Source organism: Vicia villosa, linkage group LG6 (assembly GCF_029867415.1).
Source record: "Vicia villosa cultivar HV-30 ecotype Madison, WI linkage group LG6, Vvil1.0, whole genome shotgun sequence".
NCBI lineage: Eukaryota > Viridiplantae > Streptophyta > Magnoliopsida > Fabales > Fabaceae > Vicia > Vicia villosa.
Genome location: NC_081185.1, coordinates 127502297 through 127524244, shown reverse-complemented (window position 1 = coordinate 127524244; position 21948 = coordinate 127502297). Strand labels below are relative to the sequence as shown.

Sequence of the window (21948 nt, the reverse complement as noted above, 5' to 3'; positions counted from 1 at the left end):
CTCGTCCAGTCAAACTTTTCATTTTATTTAAAGCAGCAAAGTAAAGAAAAATCTTGTCACCTGCATAAGAAAGGAAACGATATAGCACGGATAAACGCCTTGTTAGTTGCTGCTTCTTTAACATTAAAGGGCTCTTTATGCCAATGATGGTATGATATTTGTCTAGGTTCACCTATATGCTTCTCTTGCTTATAAAATTAAGAAACTTGCCCACTTGCACTCTAAATGAGCACTTGGTGGGATTCAGACTCATGTAGAAAAGGATGGTAAGGGAAAATTCTTGCGAAAGGATGGTAAGTTCGACAAGAAGAGTAAAAATCACCAGAAGTCTTACAGTGGCGAAGCATCTGGTATTCGATGCTATCATTGTAAGAAGGAGGATCACACAAGAAAGGTGTTCCCTGAACGCGTGAAAGATCATGGATATAAGGATAATGGCAACACAACCATTGTTCAAGATGCTTTCGAATCATCTGATGTTCTTGTGATTTCGAGCAGTGACTCTAGCAAGGAGTGGATTTTGGATTCAGGTTTCACTTAGCACATGACTCCAAAAAAAAGACTTGTTCGAGGAATTATGTGATCAAGATGGTGGATCTGTATTGCTAGGAAACAACAAAGCTTACAAGATCGCATGTGTTGGATCTTTGAGATTCAAGCTCTATGACAAGTCAATAAGGTTGTTGACTGAAGTAATGTATGTTCCTGATTTGAAGAGAAATCTGATTTCTCTTGGGGAATTCGACAAGAAAGGATATGTTTTCCAAGGAGAGAAAAGTATTCTAAGAGTCATGAAGGGGTCGAAGGAAGTCTTGAGAGACGTGAAGAAACAAGGCTTGTATATCCTTGAGGATGAGGTTGTAAATGGTTCGAAAAATGTTGCATCCACAAAACCTTTGTCGTAGATGGAAATTTGGCACATGAGATTGGGCCATGTCACTGAAAGGGGTCTGGTCGAATTGGGAAAACTAAATCTGCTTGGTGGAGACAAAGTCGAAAAGGTTGAGAATAGATAATGGCCTTGAATTTTGCAGAGTGAATTTCAACAAAGACAATCAAAGAACACTTGGATCCCTTGATTACATCCATGCTCATCTTTGGGGGCCTGCAAGGTGTCAATCACATTCAGGAGCGAGGTATTTTCTATCCATATTAGATGATTATTCTAGAAAATTATGGGTATTCATCCAGAAGACTAAGGATGAAACTTTTGAGAATTTCAAAATTTGGAAGACTCTGGTCGAAAATCAGACTGACATAAAGGTCAAAAGGTTGAGAAGCGATAATGGCCTTGAATTTTGCAATGAGGCGTTCGACAGCTTTTGTGCTGCCTCTGGTATTGCAAGGAATATAACTACAACAGGTACTCCACAATAAAATGGTTTGGCTGGAAGGTTTAATCGAACTATTTTGGAGAGAGTTAGATGCATGTTGACTAGTGTTGGGTTAAAGAAGGTGTTTTGGGCTGAGGCTATTTCGACAACAACATATCTGATAAATAAATTTCCTTTGACTATGTTAGATATGAAGACACCTGAAGAATTTTGGTCGGGACATCCACTAGATATCGACAAACTGAGAGTATTTGGCTGTGTAGCCTATGCTCACATTAGGCAAGACAACGTATAACCTAGAGTTCTGATATGCATGTTCATGGGATACCCTTAAGGAATCAAAGCTTATACACTATGGTGCCTAGAGCTAGGTCACAGAAGGAGTATCACCAATCGAGATGTAGTTTTCAATGAAGTTGAAATGACTTTTAAGAAAAATGATGATATTGATCGAAGTGCGGAAATATTTGACGAAGATATGGAACAAGTAGAGATTCCTGTTAAGGTAGAGCATGTTAATGATGAATTGCATACCCTAGATAAAGTCAAAGAAGAAGCAGAAGATGCTGATGAAGTTGAGAAAACTGTTGATGACTATCTATTGTCAAGAGATGGGTCAAGAAGAGTTATCAAGTCACCTTAGAGACTTGGGTATGCAGATCTTATAGCTTATACCTTTATCTCTGCAAGTGAGGTTCTAGACGAAGAACCTAGAAACTATAAGGAAGTTATGAGGAGTCGAAATAAGACTGAATGGCTGAAGGCCATTAATGATCAGATGAAATATCTTCATGATAATCACACCTGGGAACTAATCAAGAAACCTGCTGAAGTAAGGTTAGTTAGCTGTAAATAGATTTTCAAAGTTAAGGAAGAAATCGAAGGAGTGGCGTCGAAGATATATGGACTAAAACAATATCCTCGATAGTGGAATAGGAGATTCGACAAGTTCATGGCACGCATAAGTTTCGTTAGAAGCCAGTTCGACCACTATGGCTACTTCCGATTTTGGCCTAGTAATTCATTTGTTATTTTGTTGCTTTATGTGGATGATATTCTCATAGCATGCAACAATGTCAAAGATGTGATGAGGGTAAAGGCTGAACTCAATAAGGAGTTCGATATGAAGGATCTAGGAGCTGCATCCAGGATTGACATTCGAAAAGATACAAAGCATTCGAAATTATGCATATCTCAAGAGGCATACCTACACAAGATTCTCGAAAAATTTGGTGTGTCGAATTTGAAGCCTGTTGTGACTCAGACAAACCCTCAATTCAAGCTGAGTATTGATCAGTGTCTCAGTACTGATGTTGAAAGAGCTTATATGAATAGCATTCCATATGCTAATATAGTAGGTTCTTTGATGTATGTTATGGTTTACACAAAACCCGATATATAACATATGCAGTAAGTCTTGTAAGCAGGTACATGGCGAATCCTGGAAAGGCTCACTAACAAGCATTAAAGTTGATTCTAAGGTACATAAATGGGTCTCGAAATAGAGACCTAATTTATTGTGGAGCCTTGGGTGAATATAGTAAAGCAGTAATCGAAGGATATGTCGACTCTGACTATGCAGGTTGTATGAATTCTAGGAAATCTATTTCTAGATATGTTTTCACTATGTTTGGTACAACTGTAGTTGGAAAGCAACACTTATGAAGGTTGTTGCTTTATCAACAACTGAGGCAGAGTATATTATCCTAACTGAAGTTGTGAAAGAAGCACTGTGGCTTGAAGCTTTTGCTAAGGAGCTGAAACTTCAAGGTCGAGGTATCATTGTTAAATATGATAGTCAAAATGCTATACACCTGTCGAAGAGCTCGACATATCATGAGAGAACCAAGCATATCGATGTAAGGTTGCATTTCATCCGAGGAGTAATCGAGCATGGAGAAGTCCAAGTGTTGAAGGTTTCGACAGATCATAATGTTGTTGATATGATCACCAAGACATTGCCGACTTGCAAGTTTTTCCATTGCATGCAGTTGATAAAGATGCAAGACGAAAGCTAGTTTGTTCTTTGATACTAGAGTTTGTTCCAAGGTGTAGATTTGTGAGATATTGGATCAAACTCTAGAGGGTCGAACAGTAGCTTCGGGTTTGATAGAGGTTAACATGCCGTTGAAAACCTACATACTGTAGTCGAAGTGTGTTGTAGTATGTGGGTGTCGAAATGCTAGGGTTGTTAGTATTTCAAATTGGGCTTGTCAGTTATGTCCAATTGTTTAAGTTAGTTTGTACCCAAAGTTAACTTGTAATGGATATTTAGGAAAATGCCCATTAGTTTAATATGTTAGGTTTTATTATAAAGAGCATAATAGTCTCTCATCATTGCATACTGAAAATCCTAATTTAGGGTGAAAGGGTTATTTGTTATTCTTGTAACACTTGTAATCTTGTTTTAAAGAGAAAGTAAAGAATAGCAGTTATAACCAATCTTTGTTGTTCTTATTGTTACCTTACTTTTTCTTACTCTTGTGTGTTTCTTGCCAAAAAAACTATCATACTTTGTGGTTCCGGCATCGTTTTTCACACACACGCACGCACACACACGCACGCACACACACGCACGCACTCACACACAAGTGATATTCTTACTCAAAGAGTAAGTTATTATAACTTACTCCACATCTTAATCATTAATTCTTTTCAATATAATAGTTGAAAATAATAAGTAATAGTTTTTTCTATCCCCCTTTAATTACTTATTATTTTCAACAATTAGATTGAAAATAATTAATAGTTAAGATGTGGAGTAACTTATAATAACTTAGTTTTAGTCTTAGAGTGAGAATATTCATCCCTTTTTTTATTTATATATATATATATATATATATAGGTAAAATACCCTTTTTGGTCGTTTAACTTTTCAAAAGGTGTCATTTTAGTCCTTTTTGTCACATTAGCGACGGAAAAACTCAAAAATTGGTCGCTAAATCAATCGCAAATATGAAAAAAAAGACTAAAATGACACCTTTTGAAGAGTTAAGGGACCAATAGGACACTTTTTAAAATTAAGGGACCAAAATAAACTCCGGGGTTAACATAAGGGACCGAAAAGAGTATTTTGCCTATATATATATATATATATATATATATATATATATATATATATATATATATATATATATATATATATATATATATATATATATATATATATATCAACTCTAATAATAAATTGAAAAAATTGACTAAACTTTACTTGTTTTTTGGATAGAGTTTCAAATTAATTACTTTTTCTAAGAAAGAATTAATGCATGGACCAAACAAATATTAGAGACTAGAGAGAGTAAGATGATTTGTTTAATGCATGTCGATATTCCGATTTAGAAACTTGATACACTTTAGCCTCCAAATGTGCCATACTCATTTGTCCTATACTTAACCTCCTCACACCTGTCTGTTTGGTTCCTTAACATCTCATACATCATTATCCAAAATATCAAAAACAAAAAACTTTACATTCTACTTTTAATTAAAAAATTATATTTATATTATCATCTTCAACAATAAATACAGAAAACTACATGATTATTATTAACAAAATAAATATATTTTAAGAGAAAAGGGGTGATGCACTGACAGTGTAAAATATTTTTACACTGTCAACCAATCACTACCATTCATCCAATTAAAGCATTATTTTATTTTAAAAAAACTTTAATGACATGGCACATTCATGACTTCCTATTGGATGATAGTGTAAAATAGTTTTACACTGTTAGTGCACTACCTTTTAACTCATATTTTAATCATATTATATTAATATTGTTACACGTATAGAATACACGTCCATGGTCATTATAGTAATTTCCAACATAAATGGTGTGGATAACATTTTTTGTTCTTTGCCTCACTTCTCAGCCTATAAATACCATTGATCATCTCCAATAAAATCACATCAAAACCAAAAACAAAACAAACCAAGAAACCCAAACAAATAGAAAATGGCAGGACTCATGAACAAGATTGGTGATGCCCTTCATATAGGAGGAGACAAGAAAGAAGGAGAACAACACAAAGGAGATCAACATGGTGTTGTAGGAGGACATGGACATGGCACCCAGTACCAAGGAGAACAACAACATGGTGTTGTAGGAGGACATGGACATGGCACTGAGTACCAAGGAGAACAACAACATGGTTTTGCAGGAGGACAAGGACATGGTACTGAGTACCAAGGAGGTCAACATGGTGTTGTAGGAGGACATGGACATGGTAGCGAGTACCAAGGAGAACAGCATGCTTTTGGTCATGGAGAGAACAAAACAGGTCAATACCAAGGGGGAGAGCACAAGGAAGGAATTGTTGACAAGATCAAGGGCAAGATCCATGGTGAAGGAGGAGCAGGTGAGAAGAAAAAGAAGGAGAGGAAGAAACGTGAAGATGGTCATGGACATGGCCATGATAGCAGCAGCAGTGATAGTGATTAGATCTTACTAATTCTCATATGCTTCATCATCTTGAGAGGTAATTAATTCAACTTTTGTTTTGCTTTACAATCCTTTTATCAATATTGCGGGTTCAGATCCGCGTCGATGCATCTGTCCCTGCGCACTTACTAACTGAGTTGATATTTCTAACATTTTTTGTTTTTCTATCTATTATTGCAGGTGTATGGAACCATATGTGACGACTATGTTCTATGTTTTAATTTCTATCTATGTATGTGAGTGAGATTGTAGTTGATAATTCTCGTTGTAAAAATAATTTGCGGTTAGATTGGTTTGTGAAACCCATACTGCTTTGTTAATGTTTGGTTGTATACATCAAGATTATAAAGATTTCTATTATTAGTAACTTTTCTTGGTGTCAAAATATCAGTAAAAATTAATCAAATGTAATTGATTTAAATTTGGACAAAATACAAAAACAAATCTAGTTAATGATAAAAGGTACGAGATGTACTAAAACTCTGCAAGGCATTTTTTATGTCGGCTTCCCCAACTTCTTCAAGATTCATCCCTTCCTTCACCAACCAAAATCAAAATTAAAATCTCAGACTCAACTTTAAACTAACAACCATTGATCACCAGTCTCTGGATGGTATGATGTATTGTACTTGAGTGTTGTTCCTTGTAATTTAAAAAATTCTTTCCATAAGTTGCTGAGTAAGAGGGGATCACGATCTAGGAGGGGATGTTCCTTGTAATTTAAAAAATTCTTTCCATAAGTTGCTGAGTAAGAGGGGATCACGATCTAGGAGGGGAAATACTTCGACCAAAAATGAGAGGCAAGGTCAGATGCTGAGAATTTTTGGGCAGAGCAATAAAATGGACATATTTTGTGAGGTTGTGTTAAGAAATGTGGTTAGGTTTAACTCAACTCTACAAAACCGGCTTGTAGGGTGAGAATTGCCCCCACTTATAAGGACATTTTAAGGCCATATATTGTCCGATGTGGGACTCTCACATAAATCGATGTTTCCTGCACACGTGGACACATTTTCTTTCTGAAGAAAGCAAAGGATAAACTTATTCAGATAGGATAACTCCAATGGCAACCCCTGATATATCTGTCTCTACAATAAATGTTTTGGTAAAGTCAGACAAAGCCAACACTAACATGTCAGTCATATTCTTTTTCAATTTTAGAAAGACTATACCAGCCTTTATACTCCAAGAAAACTTAAGGGAACATAACAAGTCGGTGAGAGGAGTGACGACAGAGGCATAATGGTGTACAAAACATCTATAAAATGTGGTAAGTCCTAAAAAAACTCCGAGGGCCATGAGAGAATGAGGTTCAGGCTAATCCAAAATTGCTCACAACTTTATTGGATCTGGTGCAACACCACCAACAGAAATCACATGACCTAAATAGTTAACCTTACTCAATACAAAAACACAGTTAGACAATTTCGTAACAAAAACATGTGACTCTAATAAGTTAAAACAATATGTAAATATGCAATGTGATCACTTAAATTTGAACTGTAAATCAGGATTTGATAAAAAAACCTGAACAAACCGTCGTAGATATGGACGTAGTAATTCGTTCATTACAAGCTAAAATATGGACGGGGAATTGGTAAGCCCAAATTGAATAACAAGAAATTTGTAGTGGCCTTTGAAAGTTTCGAAAGCAGTTTTATGTGTATCTTCCAAAGCTACTTTAATTTGATGATGACCATATTGCAAATCTATTTTTGTAAAAATTGATCCATTACCCAGTTCATATAGTAACTCATCATGTATGAGAATAGGGAACCTATCCTAAATGGTGACAACATTTACGGCCCCGTTGTCCTCACAAAATATCCATGTCATATATTTTTTAACTAATAGAACTGAGGAGGAGAAGAGACTATTTCTAGAAAGAATGATTTCTTCCTTTAACCTCTCTTATTTTATAGAAGTCATGGCCTCTTTTTAGGAGTGCAAGTAGTGTAACGCTAGTAATTTACTTAACTATTTAATTAAATTATTTTCGAATTGGTTGTCGAGGTTGTGAATTGTTGTGGAAGGTTGATTTAAGTTGTCATATTGTTAGTTGATTTAATTGGCCATTATTTATGAGGGTAGTTGTAAGAATTATTATTGGCTTATTTAATGGTTGGTGGTAGTAAATGTGGGGTGTGAAAATTAGGCCCAATAGAATTATTAAGCATAATAATATTATTATTATATTAGTTAGTGGAATAAAAAGGGAAATAGAAGTTGCAGTAATAGAAAAATAGGTTTTTAGAAAAAAGGAATAAGGGTTTTGAAAGAGAAAGAGAAAGAGAAAGAGAAGGAATTGGAGAACGTAAAGTGCAGAGAGTGGAATGTTGAGTGCCAGAAATTCGTTATTTTTACTATTGTTTTGTGGCACTTATCAATTCTTTTGTATTATATTCTCTGAATAATTCCCCGCTTTTTGTATAAATATGTATAAATAGGATTTAATTGAGTTTTTATTCATTTATATACCATTTGATAGCTTTCTATTCATTTTGTAGATATCGAGTCGCTTTTGGAGCACGAGCAATAAAGTGCCAAAGACACGGCTTCAAAACGCGCAATTTTGAGCGACGGAACCAACGAATCGTCGAATAAATCTCAAAATCAAATAAAAATAAATCATCAATTTAGTTGATATTCATTCATTATTGGATAGAGCATGGAATAAGCTTTCCAACGCTTCGAACCGGGCGCAAATCGGAGTTACGGTTCTCGAGTTATCGCCGAAACAGTGCAGAACTTTTTGCTGTACTGGTGTGTCTCGCCGGGCGAAAAAAGGGCTCGCCGGGCGAGCCCAACCGACCCAAAAATGTGCCAACTTGCTGTCTGGAGTCGCCGGGCGAACCATTTTAGTCGCCGGGCGAAGCAGTGTCGGCAGAAACGTGTTTTAAGGTAGAAAAATCACATTTTTGGAGGATGGTTGGATATTTAAGAGCTCCAATCCATCCAATAGCATTTTTTGAGTGGAATGATGCTAGAAAACACATTGGAGCTGTCAAATGGATGATCCGGGGTTGAATCCTTCATCAATCGGAGCCGAAAAACCGGGAGATTTTTGGGTTTTTCTTCATTTCTTCTCTTTGTAGTTTCTTTTGTGAGTTTTGTTATGTAATACTTTGATCTCATGTATATTTGTTGACTATTATGTTATATAAAGCTTGCTTTCATATTTTTATGGATTATTGTCTTAGATTGTTGCTTTGTTGCTATGTGTTTGAGTTGCTATAGAGATGTAGGGCTCTAATGCTTATCTAGGATGATTTTCTATTAACTTAATTGCAGAGATGGATTAGGTTGATAATCACTTAGTGTCAGTGTTTAATGCGTCTGAGTGGTCGTGTTTGTCTGAGAGATCGACATTTACGGGAAGCTCGGATTTCTCATGTGTTGTTTAGGTGTCTGAGAGATCGTCACTTAGATAATGTTGTGGGTTGTGTTGTTGACATGTGGTAATATTGATAGGTTACAAGTTGAGTATATTCGGTCAATAAGTTTAAGTTTGTGAAGAGTAGATTATATGCAATACTTGATAGTTTCTTCTCTCTAAAGAATGAATTCTTTTTGTGTTAATATTTACTTTTCCATTTTTTATCTTTAACAAATTCAATCCAAACTCATAACTATGGAAACCGTTGAACGGCAGTTCAATGCACTAGTCCCTTTGGAGACGATAATTTCCCGGATAAATACTTCCAAAACTTTTGTTGCTTGCCGCTTTACCGCTCTAACATGGAACAAGGGAAAAGAGCCAAAACTTGGTTTCAACCGAAAAGTTATATAGCAGTCTCCAATCCAAGATAAGGATGGGGTTCTAACTCTATAATATGGTATATGATGGATCGCATGTGGGATTGGGTTTTTAAAGTTGCTTCTGTTTGTGTGTTTGATTGTTGTGGTTAATTCTGTAAATTAATTATTGTCCATAAACCAGTTGCTGAATATTGAATGTGTTGATGTGGTGAAAACATTGTGTTGCTGTGATTGTGAATAATTGTTATTTTTTGGAAAATTAATTGACTGCCATGAATTTTTATAAACCTTGGCTGTTTTTTTGTTGCTGGGAATGAATCGGAGAAATAATGTTGGAAGGAGAAAATGGGTCGATGGAGCCTGTGTGTAATTAGCAAGAAAAAAAAGAAATGCAATATGGGGCGCCCTCCCCTAGGCAATGGGGCGCCCACCCCAGGAATGAATGGGACGTTTGCTCCCTATGTTGGAGAGAAGAGGGGGGCGGTCACCCCTTGTGGTGTGGGGACCACCATTTGTTCACATACCTTCTTTATTAACTAAATTAGTAACTAGCACATGCAATATTATTTTATGAGTTATTGGTAGGTAGCATTTCATGATATATTTAGTTAGTGGGACATGAGTAGCAACAGTAGCAGAGAGAAAGAAAGAGTGAGTGAGTGAGTGTGTGTGTGTTTGAGCAAGACCTTCTTGCTTTGGTAATGTGTCCATTGAGTTTGAGCATAACTCTAGCTTTACTTTTATACATGTTATGTTCATCAATTAAATACACATTCTAACTTGAAGTTAGTTACACATTTTCTAAGTAACTCTCAAACTATCTAATCAACTTTCCAAAGATATCACACTTATTTATGATTGATCTATACTCCGATATTCCGACATTGATTCATGAAAAATATATCCTTCAACATGTTAATGGAGCTAGTCAGATTTGGAAGGCCATATGATTAATTAATTTAGTTTTTTTTTCATACACTAATGTTCATAAATGGATTAAATAAAAATGCGGTGGTCCTATCTCCAACTTGTTTCAATCAGGTCTATGATGGAGCTGGGGGACTAGGAATATGACATGCATTGGAAATGAAACAATCACACTTCATTAAGTCGTTACTTATATTCAAATGTTTGAAGTTGATATAGGCAAAGTTTTCCCACTTATTCAAGTGATGTTATATCGATGAAGTGGGTGACTTCACGTCCTTCTAAAAAAAGATTGTATTGTGTTAAATGTAAATGAAAGTTATCTTGTTATCCAAGGTAGAGTTGGTGCATGAGGGATCATCCGAGGTAGTGATGGTAGCTAGATTATTGGCTTTAGTAGCTTAATTGGTATACAAAACATCATTCACGTTCAATTTATGGCTCAATTCATGGAATTAAAATTGGCTAGATTGCAATGTCTCAATTGCATCTGTTACAATTCGATTCTAAAGCAATTATTAAATTGGTCTATAAATCAATTATGAAATATCATGTGTTTACCTCAATTATAGCCAACATTCAAGATTTTTTTAGTGAAGATTGAGTGGTGAATATTAAGCACTCCTCTAAAGAGTATAGTGCAAGTGTTGGTTTTCTAGGCATGCTCGAAGCAACATATGACGATCATCTCAAGATTTGAACTTTTTTTTAAGGGTCTGATTAGGAGTTAGTTTTTAGAGGGTTTTAGAAGGAAAGATTTTGAAGGATTGCTTCTATATTTTTAAAAAATTTAAAACACAATATGCTTTTATATGATAATATAGTATATTATTTTTCAAACTTTTTAAGAATATCATTCATATTTCAGGATATAGAGGAGAGGCATTCCTCTAAAATCTTCCACTCTAAAATCCTCCAAAAATTAACTTTCAAATAAATCCTAATAAAATGAATGAGGTGCTCCTAAAAGACTTATCAAAGGCTCCATTTACTCGAATTTAGTTTCCCTTATTTTTTTTCTATTACTTTTAAGAAATGTAAAAGAAAAACTAGACTATTTTAAAAAAACTTAAACACTCTCAACGAGATATATCGCTTAATATATAAGACTCTTAAATTTATAGAATATTAATATAACAAAAATAATTGTAACTATTCAAATTGCATGTTATTTTTATAGAATTATTTCTTAAACTTTGGTATGACAACAAAAATCTGAAAGCGTCCATATCCACCAAAATCCATTCTGACTTTGGTGAGAAAATCTCATTTTGAGAAGGTTGGAAACGAGTTTTCTCTAATATTAGAAATTAGATTATGATTTATATATATGCATGTATTTTTTTGTACACATGTTTCTTTATTTATTTAATATTTAGTTATTTATTAGAAATTTTACTCTTATTTTATTGAAAAATTATTTTAAATATCATTTTATTTTATTATAGTTTAATATTGGAAACGAGTGTTCTCCAATATTAAAAGTCCGGTTCCGATCGAAATTATGTATGCGTGTGTATTTTTATAAACATATTTCTTTATTTATTCAATAAGTTTTACTCTTATTTTGATAAATACATTCCTTTTAATATCGTTTTATTTTATTACAGTTTAATAATGATTATTTTTATTTTATTAATTATAATAAATATAGTATTTAAAATTTATTATTTTATAATATGAGATGTATGTGAGGCGGAGAAAACTAATAAATGTCAGGCACAAAAAATTAACTTAACTTATATCAAAGACAGAAATAAGAAGAAAAACACGTCCTGAATCCGTTTCTATTTAAATTAATCATATAGTAGAAATGAGAAAATAAATTATTATTTTAAAATATAAATTTAATAAAAGGTATTGTTAGAAAAAAATGAATTTTATAACTATAGATAAAGAAAGTTTATAATTAATCAAATAATTTAACTCTACTAATAATTAATAAAATTTAATTAAAAATAAATTATAATTTTTTTTTGAGATATTGAATCGAACTCTATTAATTTACTCTCCAACCGTTTATAACTAATTTTATTATGTTCTTCTTATTCTCCCCTTTCTATTCCTGTGTATTTTTTTCTAAAAAATAAAACTATTATACTTTGTTTTTTAGAAGAAGTTTTTAACATAGATATTTTTAACCAATTCAACAATGTCTTTTTTGATGTGGAAGATTAAATAAAGTTGCAACCATAGAATATACTAAGAACATTTGGAAGATCAAACAAAGTTGCAATCATATAACATACTAAGAACATTTAGAAGATCAAACAAAGTTGCAACCATAGAACATACTAAGAACACTTATCTCCAGATCGAACTAGACTCTGATACCAGTTGTTGAGAAAACAAACAAAGCATAGAGTAAAAGGTGGAACAAAATAAAAACATAAGATAACATAAAAAATTCTAAAATCGGAGAAAAATCACAGCCCTTACCAATGGACAACTAGAATATAAGAGAATAAAAAAAGTCAAATACAAATTTTTTTAACTTGTGCATCTTATTAAAAAAGAGAATTTCTTTAGCCACCTCCTAACCTTCTTGCCCACCCCTAGTGAATTTACCACACTACCCCTTGTTTCGGAAGTTCATTTCCGAAACGGTACTTTTTTTTGCAAAAAAGGTGTTTTCGGAAATGAACTTCCGAAAAAGTGTTTTTTTAATATAAAAAATTGATTTCGGAGATGCATCTCCGAAATAAAGTTAAATTTTCAGAAAATGTGGTGTTTCGGAAGTTCATCTCCGAGCACACCCCCCATGATGGAATTCGGAAATGCACTTCCGAAGTTATGTCTGGACAGAAGCAAAATGAAAAATAACAACGATTCGCTTTATTTAATCGGGTGAAGATTACAACGATAATATTACTGAAAATCAAAGTTACATATTGTTGAACACGGGTAGGTGGGGATGAGTCGGCATTTTGATAACGTCGTCCGCCGATCTTTGAAGTTTGGCGTCCAACTCGATCGGGCCTTTCGAAGAAAATCGGTCGAACGTTGTCCACATAACCGTTAAGTCTTCGTCGTTCTTGATCTCAAAAGGTGTGAACTTAATGTCTCCCTCGTCGTTAAGCGATGGAGAGCGGTACTCGAGCTTGACAACCTTTCGATTCTCGGGATAGCGCAGAAGCGTGTTGAGCGACGGTATCAATTCCGCAAACGGCGTGTCGCGCGAGAAGCGAAATTGGAACGGCATCGGGTAGCCGGTTTCAAAGTAGACGAATGCTAGGTGAGGGTAGGTTTGTGTCATTTGTGTTTTGTGGTGTGAAGAGGATGAAGAAGAGTGTGTGGTATTTATAGACTTATTGGAGCATTGATGGCCCAACAAACCTTATCCTGCCTCAGGGGACATTTCGGAAATGAACTTCCGAAAATAGGCTCCAGACATGTATATTTCGGAAGTTCATTTCCGAATTATGCAGAAAACAGACTTAAATTTTGCATTTTGTTGATTGCTTAGTGTTTTGTGTAAACAATACCAAAGGAATTCAAAATAGACATAAATTAGACATTGATGACATAAAACATACTTATATTATATATGTATTGAATCGGTCCGATTTTACATGATAAACAACAATACATACAAAAAATGATCGTTACAAACAAAAAACGATCCGGAACGAACTAAAATTCATCGAACCAATCGGTGGATCCTAAGTCCAAAATAGGCACGTTCTTCGAACGCTCTCTATTTTGCTCGCGCTCCTTGCTCATCATTTCTTCAAACTCCGCCATCCTTGCAACGAACGGATCCGGCCAAGTCTCCGCCTCATTTGAACGATGTGCCGTCCATTGACAAGAAGTAGCCGGTATAGGACAACCCGGTTTCAAAAACACTTGAACGAAGTGCCGCGATCGTAGATACCCGATGCATATGACGCGGCCCGACGCGTCCAACGGCGGTCGACTATGAAGTGGAAAGAAAGTCTCACATAATCCGAACCTCGTCAAATCGACGCACACCATATCATATGCACTTGCTATTAGATGACCCATCTCGGGGAATGACATCCACTTCGAAACCGGAGCGATACCGGTAAGTGATGGAACAAGTGCATCATGAATTTTTGCAAACTTTTCTTGATTTTCATATAGTCGGCCGTAGATATCCCGATACGAAGTCAACTCCGCAATGAGCTCCCGTCGGACTAAAGTGTGATTATTTTCCCCTTTACCGAGCAAACCCGCAACGACCCGATATCCACAATTACCGTCGCCTCCAACATCAACGATGTTATCGATATATTTGTGCATGAAAAGTGGCATCTCATCAATGTAGACAATCGGTGATTTTTTGATCGGCGGTGTGCGAGGTGGCTTCGAAATACGGGCTCCTTTGTTACCACTACACGTGGACTTAGGTGTCTCATGAATTTCTGGCAACGATGCATCAACATGTTCAAAGTAGGAAGGAGATCGTTTTGTTGATGTGTCATCTTGTGTAATTTTTGACTTTTTCGGTGCACCTTTCGTCTTAACCGGTTGAGATGGCGGTTTCAAATCGGTGGTCTCCGGAAACGCGATCTTTCACAATTGTTCTTTTATGTGCAATTTTGTTGTGTCGTCCGCCTTAGCAAACTTCTCCATTATCACTTCCAACTCGTCGGAGATGGTGATTTTGGAGTCATTTTCCTTCGGCGGGTCAAAATCATCAAAACGAAGTTTCTTCCAATGGTCGGCTACCTCATCCATGCGTATTGGTGAATTTAACTCCTTCTTTTTTGAAATTATACAAGCACACGGAAGGCCGTATGTAGTTCTAATGGTGCACCCACATAAAGAACTATCCGCCCCCGTGGTCTCCGACCGCTTAGCTTCATGAAACAAAAAATTCAAACCCGTTCGAGATATGTTGTAAATCAATTGGGAGAATAGAATTTGGCCCTTATACCGGTGTTCCATGACCGTCTTGCTCCGACCGAACGATGTTTGAATTTCATTGTGTTGATTTTCAAGCATTTGATTCACGGTGTCCCACCCGCGACACAAATCTCCCTTACTATCACCCAACCACCTCTTGAAGACCGCATGTGCGGATTCAACTCGGTTAGTCGTGGTGCAACCAAGATGTCTAACCCGATTTGTCCAAGCGCACACGACTTTTTCTCTAACTTTGTCAAGAATGGTGGATTCGACGTAATGACAAAATGTCCTAATGGAACCACACAAAGACCTAAAGTGTACCAATTTCTCGGTATAATCCTCTTCGGAGTATGCATCCAAAATTTCCCTCCATGCCGCCATTATCCTATCAACCACAACACCGGCTTTGACAAATTTACCATTTTCATCCAACCTATCTTTTGTCCCAACCGCGGGTTTCAACTTGCTTCTCACGTTGCAAGTTATGTGATACCGGCAAAGTAAAGCGGTAGATGTCGGGAAGACGGTATCGACCGCATTCATCAAAGCATTGTCCCAATCGGTGACAATGACGTTTGGCATAACCTCTTGATCAACTAACAAAGACTTGCAAATTCCCAAGGCCCACGTAAAGTTTTCTTCTTTTTCACACTCCAAAAAAGCAAACCCCACCGAATAAGTCTTGTCCGTCGAGGTCACACCGACGATCTCTAGAAGAGGAAGCCTATACTTGTTTGTCTTGTACGTCGAATCCATGACTAGAACGGTTGGAAATGTGTTGAACAATTTGATACTTTCGGGATGAGTCCAAAAAATATCACGCACGGTAACTTTGTCCTCGGAGGTTCGGAAGCTTGAAACGTAATTGTTATCGCCTAGAAGTTTCAAAAGTTGTTGCATTTCCGACCGAGGGCCCATATTCAAAACCTTGAGATTGTGCCGTTCATTGTAAACTTGCTTGATATTTGAAACGCTATCCGGTTTCTTACGCTTCAAATCGGCAAGTATGTTGCGAGGCGCCACTTTGACTACCGTTAGGTCCGATATCACATTCCTCTCTTCGCGGGACAAACGACACGCCATTGGATGCCCGTGTAACTTGACATCCAAGGCATGATTATGCATTCCACAAATTACGGTTAACCGCCACAAATCATCAACCCTCCGAGTGGCACGCAACTTAAACGGACACCCGCACTTTCTCGATCCCGTGTCCTCGTGTTTTAGCACACGGTTTGATTGCACATAACTACCACCACATTCGCAATTCAAAACAACGAAAGCTTTCCGCCTACTATTTCCGTTGTCCGACCTTAAAATGACAATTCCAAATCCAAGTTTACTAGCTTCGTTTCGAACCCAATCAATCAATTGTTCTCGACAAACGAAGCTCCGATCATTTGTAAAATGTTGCCTAACATCGACCGCATTGATCATAGGAGTAGCGTCAATAACCGGATCGTTATTAACGTTGACAATTTCCGGATTTAATACTCCATCGTCTTGCACAATGTTGTCCGGATGCACCATACCTAGCAAATGCAAAAATTAGCAAAATTGGCCAAAACTGTTTTTTTTTAAATTGCCAGGGCATGTTTCGGAAGTTCATTTCCGAAATTTGTTAGGTAATATATTTCGGAAATGAACTTCCGAACCATATCAGTTTTCAGCATAAATTTGTTGAATCAATGTAGTGAAATAGGGGATGAAATGAGAGATGTTTACCTGAAATTGTAGCTTTCTATGCCCCCTTTAACGTGATCAACGGTTTGAAACTTGCTTTTAGGGCGAAAAATTGATGGAGATTGATAGGGTTTAGAGAGGGTTTTGATAAGTTTTTGGAGAAAAATGATGAAAAAGTGAAGGAGGGAAATTTGTATATGCAGCAACAGTTTCGGAAATGAACTTCCGAAAATATGCACGGATTTTGAATTTTTTTTAGTTCGGAAATGAATCTCCGAAAACATCAAATTTTTGATGTTTTCGGAGATTCATTTCCGAACTAAAAAAAAAAACAAAAAAAAAATAACTTCGGAGATGCATCTCCGAAGCAGGGGCAGTTTTGGGATTTCGCTGGGGGTTTCCCCCATAGGGAGGTGGGTAAAGAAAAATTCTTAAAAAAAAACTTTAATTTTATATATAATTTTGAATTCCTTCTTCTTTAAAAAAACAAAATAATATAGAACTTGTGCAACTTAACAAGTCTTTCACAACCCAAAAATAAATTGAATCGAATTGTTAATTAAACAAATATTGACTAAACTCTACCTGTTTTTGGATAGAGTTTCAAATCTACAATATAAGAAAGTTAACTGCTCTGGAAAATACCGAATTGCCCCCTTGCTTCCATGTTGTTCCACGTGGCTATCTTAGTTGCTATTCTTTACTTCATGCTTTGCTATCACGTTTGAGTTGAGCCAAAGACAACCTTCTCCGAATCTTTTAATTTGTATATTTCTTGGAAAGACAACATCTCCTTCTTTCGCAATCGTACATTTAATTGCTACCTGCTTTTTTGGACATGTTCAATCCGTCTGCTATGCCTCTTCCACACCCTTTCTCAAATCTCATCCTTTTCTTTTTTCTCTTTCTTTCTTTCTTGTCTGTGCAAAGCTTCATCTTCTTTCTCCCTATTCTTCTTCCTCATCATCAACCTTCTCCGTCTTCTTATTCTTCCGCTATCGTTGGGTTTCAAGTTTCGGTAACATCATCACCATCCTCTTCTCCCTCTTTCGGTATATTCGTATAACACCGAAACAAGAATGGTGTGTAAATAAGTTAGATTTTGATTTTAGGGTTTCATCTATTTTTCTGATTTCTTCTGATTTAGTGTTTGTTGTTTCAGATTTGGTTGTGTTGGCTCATGCGGAAGGGGGAAGATGCGCCGAAAATTGAATCGTATCGAAATTTCTTTGGTGAAAAAAACATTGTCTGTCTGTGGCTTTGGCGGAGTTGGAAAAGGGTATACAAAACCAAAGATGTGGGTTTACGGATCTCGTGTGATAGTTATTGACAAAGAAGTGAGTTTTCTTGTCGGTGTTATTTATGTGTTATTGATTTAACTTTATTTCATATCTTATGGATTTATTTTTTTTCTTTATCATGTGTTTGTTTGTATTCTGTTTTTGTTTTTACGTTTTTTCCAATTTTTCTATGTCGGTGTTATTTAAGTGTTATTGATTTAACACCGTTCATGCTTCACAGTTCTATTTCATATGGTTATCATGTCTTATTGTGTTTATGATATTAAGAATGCTTTAGAGAAGAAGGATGTTAATTTAAAGCTCTCCCCTCAAGAAAGTGACGATTAATAATGCAATTAAGGTGGAGTCGAGGTTGCTGTTGATTCTACTATTGTTACTTCTACCGAGGATTAGTCAAAGAACATGGAGATAGCCTACAGAAGAAAGATTTTCTTCCTTATGTCAATGGAAATGGAAACACTGAGAGTTTCAATTCAATTGATATATGGACTTTCATGTTTCAAACTTAATTGTTTAGCTAACTTATTTCCTTACATACATGCTTTCAGATTGCTGCTCTATCCTGTGTTAGCCATAAGAACTTTGGCAATCTTATTCGCTATTGTGAAGAAGACGAACCATTCACAAGGACGACGGTGTTTGAGTATACTCCGAACGAAAGCTTATATGAGCATCTACATGGTAACACATTTATAAGCAAGATTCTATCAACTTTATTCTAATAAAAAGTTAAAAGAGTTTACTTCGCAATGAAAACGGTAATCGAAGAAGATATTGTGATTGTGGGAGCTGGAATTGCTTGCCTCATAACTTCCTTGGGACTACACAAGTATTCTCTTCATATAACATATCTCCGATCTCTCTCTCATATATATCTAAATACGATAGATTGTTAATATAAATTAACATATTGATTATGGTAGATTGGGCATAAGAATGTTAATATTAGAAAGTACAGATAGTTTGAGAGCGAGTGGATTTTCACTAACAACATGGGAAAATGTTTGGAATGCTTTTTGACTTTGCACTTGCACTTGCAGTATCTAATCATGATCATATTCGTAACGCTTTCATTTCATGACAGGTTGGGTTATATAGTTTGCTAATGCTGGTGATATGGAAGTTGCGGAGAATACGACACTGTAGGTGAGTTATGAATTTTAAAATGCTCTTATATTGTTGAATTAATTTTTTTTTTCAAATTTCATTCGTTTTATTATGAACTATGATGAATTGAATTGGAGTGAAATTAAAAAGGAAGAAAATAGCTGGGTAATTTTTCTTTTTGTTTTACATTACTTTTGTAAGCGAATTTGGTAGAGTTTAGGACTATACAATTTTATCACCATACTGTTAGAAATCATTCTTTACGCTCCTACGACTGAGTTGTCTTTGCTGAGGTGGTTTCAGGTATGAATAAACAATGAAACCAAAAAACTATGTGAGATAGCATTAACTGATTCAAAATTGCAATGAACAATGAAATTTTACTTTCAGCAAGTAACCTCTTTAGAATACAATAAACCCAACTATTTAAATATGAAAATGTACATAAAAGTATAATGTAAATTTACTATCTTTGATTTGAAATGAACTTTTATAAGGCTTTTGGTCTCTGATGATAATATGTCACTTGAAAATCTAGGTTGCAGGTGGAGATGGTATTGCTAACTGGCTTTTATTGTCCAACTTTTTAAGATCTAAAGACCAAGTTTAAGATTGTTTATTGCAAACCCATTGATCTTGTGGGGGGTGATAAAGCCAAGACCAAGCCAAACTTCATTGATAAAACTAACAGAGTTAGTTGGTGATAGGTTAATTTTTTTAAAGTTAGTTAGGTGTTTGTTAGTGTTAGTTACAAGTATATTAAGTTTTGTTAGGAATGCAGTTAGTTAGCAGTTAAACATTTGTTAAGTCTATTACTAACTATACATGTATTAATAACCTTCATGCTATATCTATCATACGTAAATGCAATTTTGCAAAATGTAATAGATTTTTTTTAATAATATTCACAATATGCTTTAATTCATTAATTGGAAAATAGGGTTTCCTATTCATGATTTGATTTCCAATTTGATAATCACAAACGCTTTTATTGCAACAGGTTAAAGTTGTAAATGATGTTCCACCAACAGGGGATCTTTTGCCAAGTATAATAAGGTAAATGTTGGCTCAGTCTTTAGCTTCATGATACCTGCTCTGCATTGTTGGTTTGAAAGAGTTATTCACAATGGTTGATGCTGACAGTAGAGGAACCATAACATTGGTGACATAATTACCGGTGATATAGTCGAACCTGAAGTAATCATAGCTGCAGCTCCCTCTGTTGGTGGACTGCTTGATTCATTAATTGCAGCTTCCCGGGTCAAACTTGTATCCCTGCAAGTTGCTTTTTCCTCTCCTATGGGAACAGCTGGATAAGGATCTGTCACAGTCCATACTCCGAAATGGGGTCTAGGCCTTTAGACAAAGATGCACTCATAACATTTGATTCGAAATCTGTCTCTTTCACTTTTGGTTGAAACTCTTATTTTAGACAGAATTAAGATCCATATAATTTTGTTGAAGTAATGACAAATTCACCGTTATATGAGTCATCATTCTTTTGCTTTCTGTCTGATTAAATGTGTACTTTGCAGTTAAGCATCTATCCAGTTGGAAAAGCACCGATCGAGTTTTCAACTCAAATATTTGTTTGTTTTGTGTCAGTGTAAGATCGGTGATTCATATTTTAAGGAAACCCAAAATTTTATGATTCTTCATGTGTCAATGATATAAATTCATTGTCTTGTACTATTTCTTTGCCCAGTTTACTTTTGGAGACTATTTTATGGAATACTCTTGGTAAGTGCCCACATGTTGCTACAATGTGAAAATTGGAATGGCCGTGGATCTGAATCTAAATGGAGGTGGCATCATCAAATATTTATAGAAACTCGGATGATGTTTTTTAGTTCTGTGAGCCATTAAGCAAATTCACTTGCTATAGTTTTTTTGCCACTTGAGTCATTATACAGATGACCTCTTTTGTATAAATAATCAAACAATTGGAGTGTATCTTCAACTTTCCATTTTTTGTAATTCTTTGAGTCTTAAAGTGTATATTGAATCCAATCAACTGTCACTGATTGTTCCAATCCAATCAAGTGTAACAAAGAAAACATTGTTAAAAAAATCTTGTGAATGCCGTTTCTGTTTCTATTTATTTATGTTAAATATATCTTTTTGTCTCTTAAAAGACAATGGCCAATAGTATATTTAATTTAATAGTTTTCACGTGAATGACAATTCAATGTTCAAATTGGTCTACATTTCAGTGAAAAAATAAATTTATTAATTTAGTCGTTGTATTTAACCACTTAATATTACATTAATTTATGTTTTTATCTAAATTATATTAAATAAATTTTTATACATATGAAAAACACCAGGTTCATCAATTTAATCTCTATCTGATTTCTAAGTGTCAAATTAATTATCATTTTTGTCTAAAATTTATCAAAATAAATCTTTACATTCATTTTATTAATACATATAAATAGTCAATTCATTTTATATGTCATCATACATTATTTTTTTTAAAGATATTATTTTTCAATGGAACCTCTACATTTTTTAAATGCAAAC

At 35.1% G+C, this 21948-nt stretch overlaps 1 protein-coding gene across 1 annotated transcript; it reads left to right on the top strand.

The window, feature by feature from the left end:
- The first annotated feature begins 5229 nt into the window (after positions 1 to 5229).
- On the top strand, positions 5230 to 6143 carry LOC131612323 (protein SRC1-like). Its single transcript, XM_058884120.1, has 2 exons — positions 5230 to 5813; positions 5957 to 6143. The coding sequence occupies exon 1, from the start codon at positions 5291 to 5293 to the stop codon at positions 5774 to 5776; it is 486 nt and encodes a 161-aa protein (XP_058740103.1). The 5' UTR covers positions 5230 to 5290; the 3' UTR covers positions 5777 to 5813; positions 5957 to 6143.
- The last annotated feature ends 15805 nt before the right edge of the window (positions 6144 to 21948 follow it).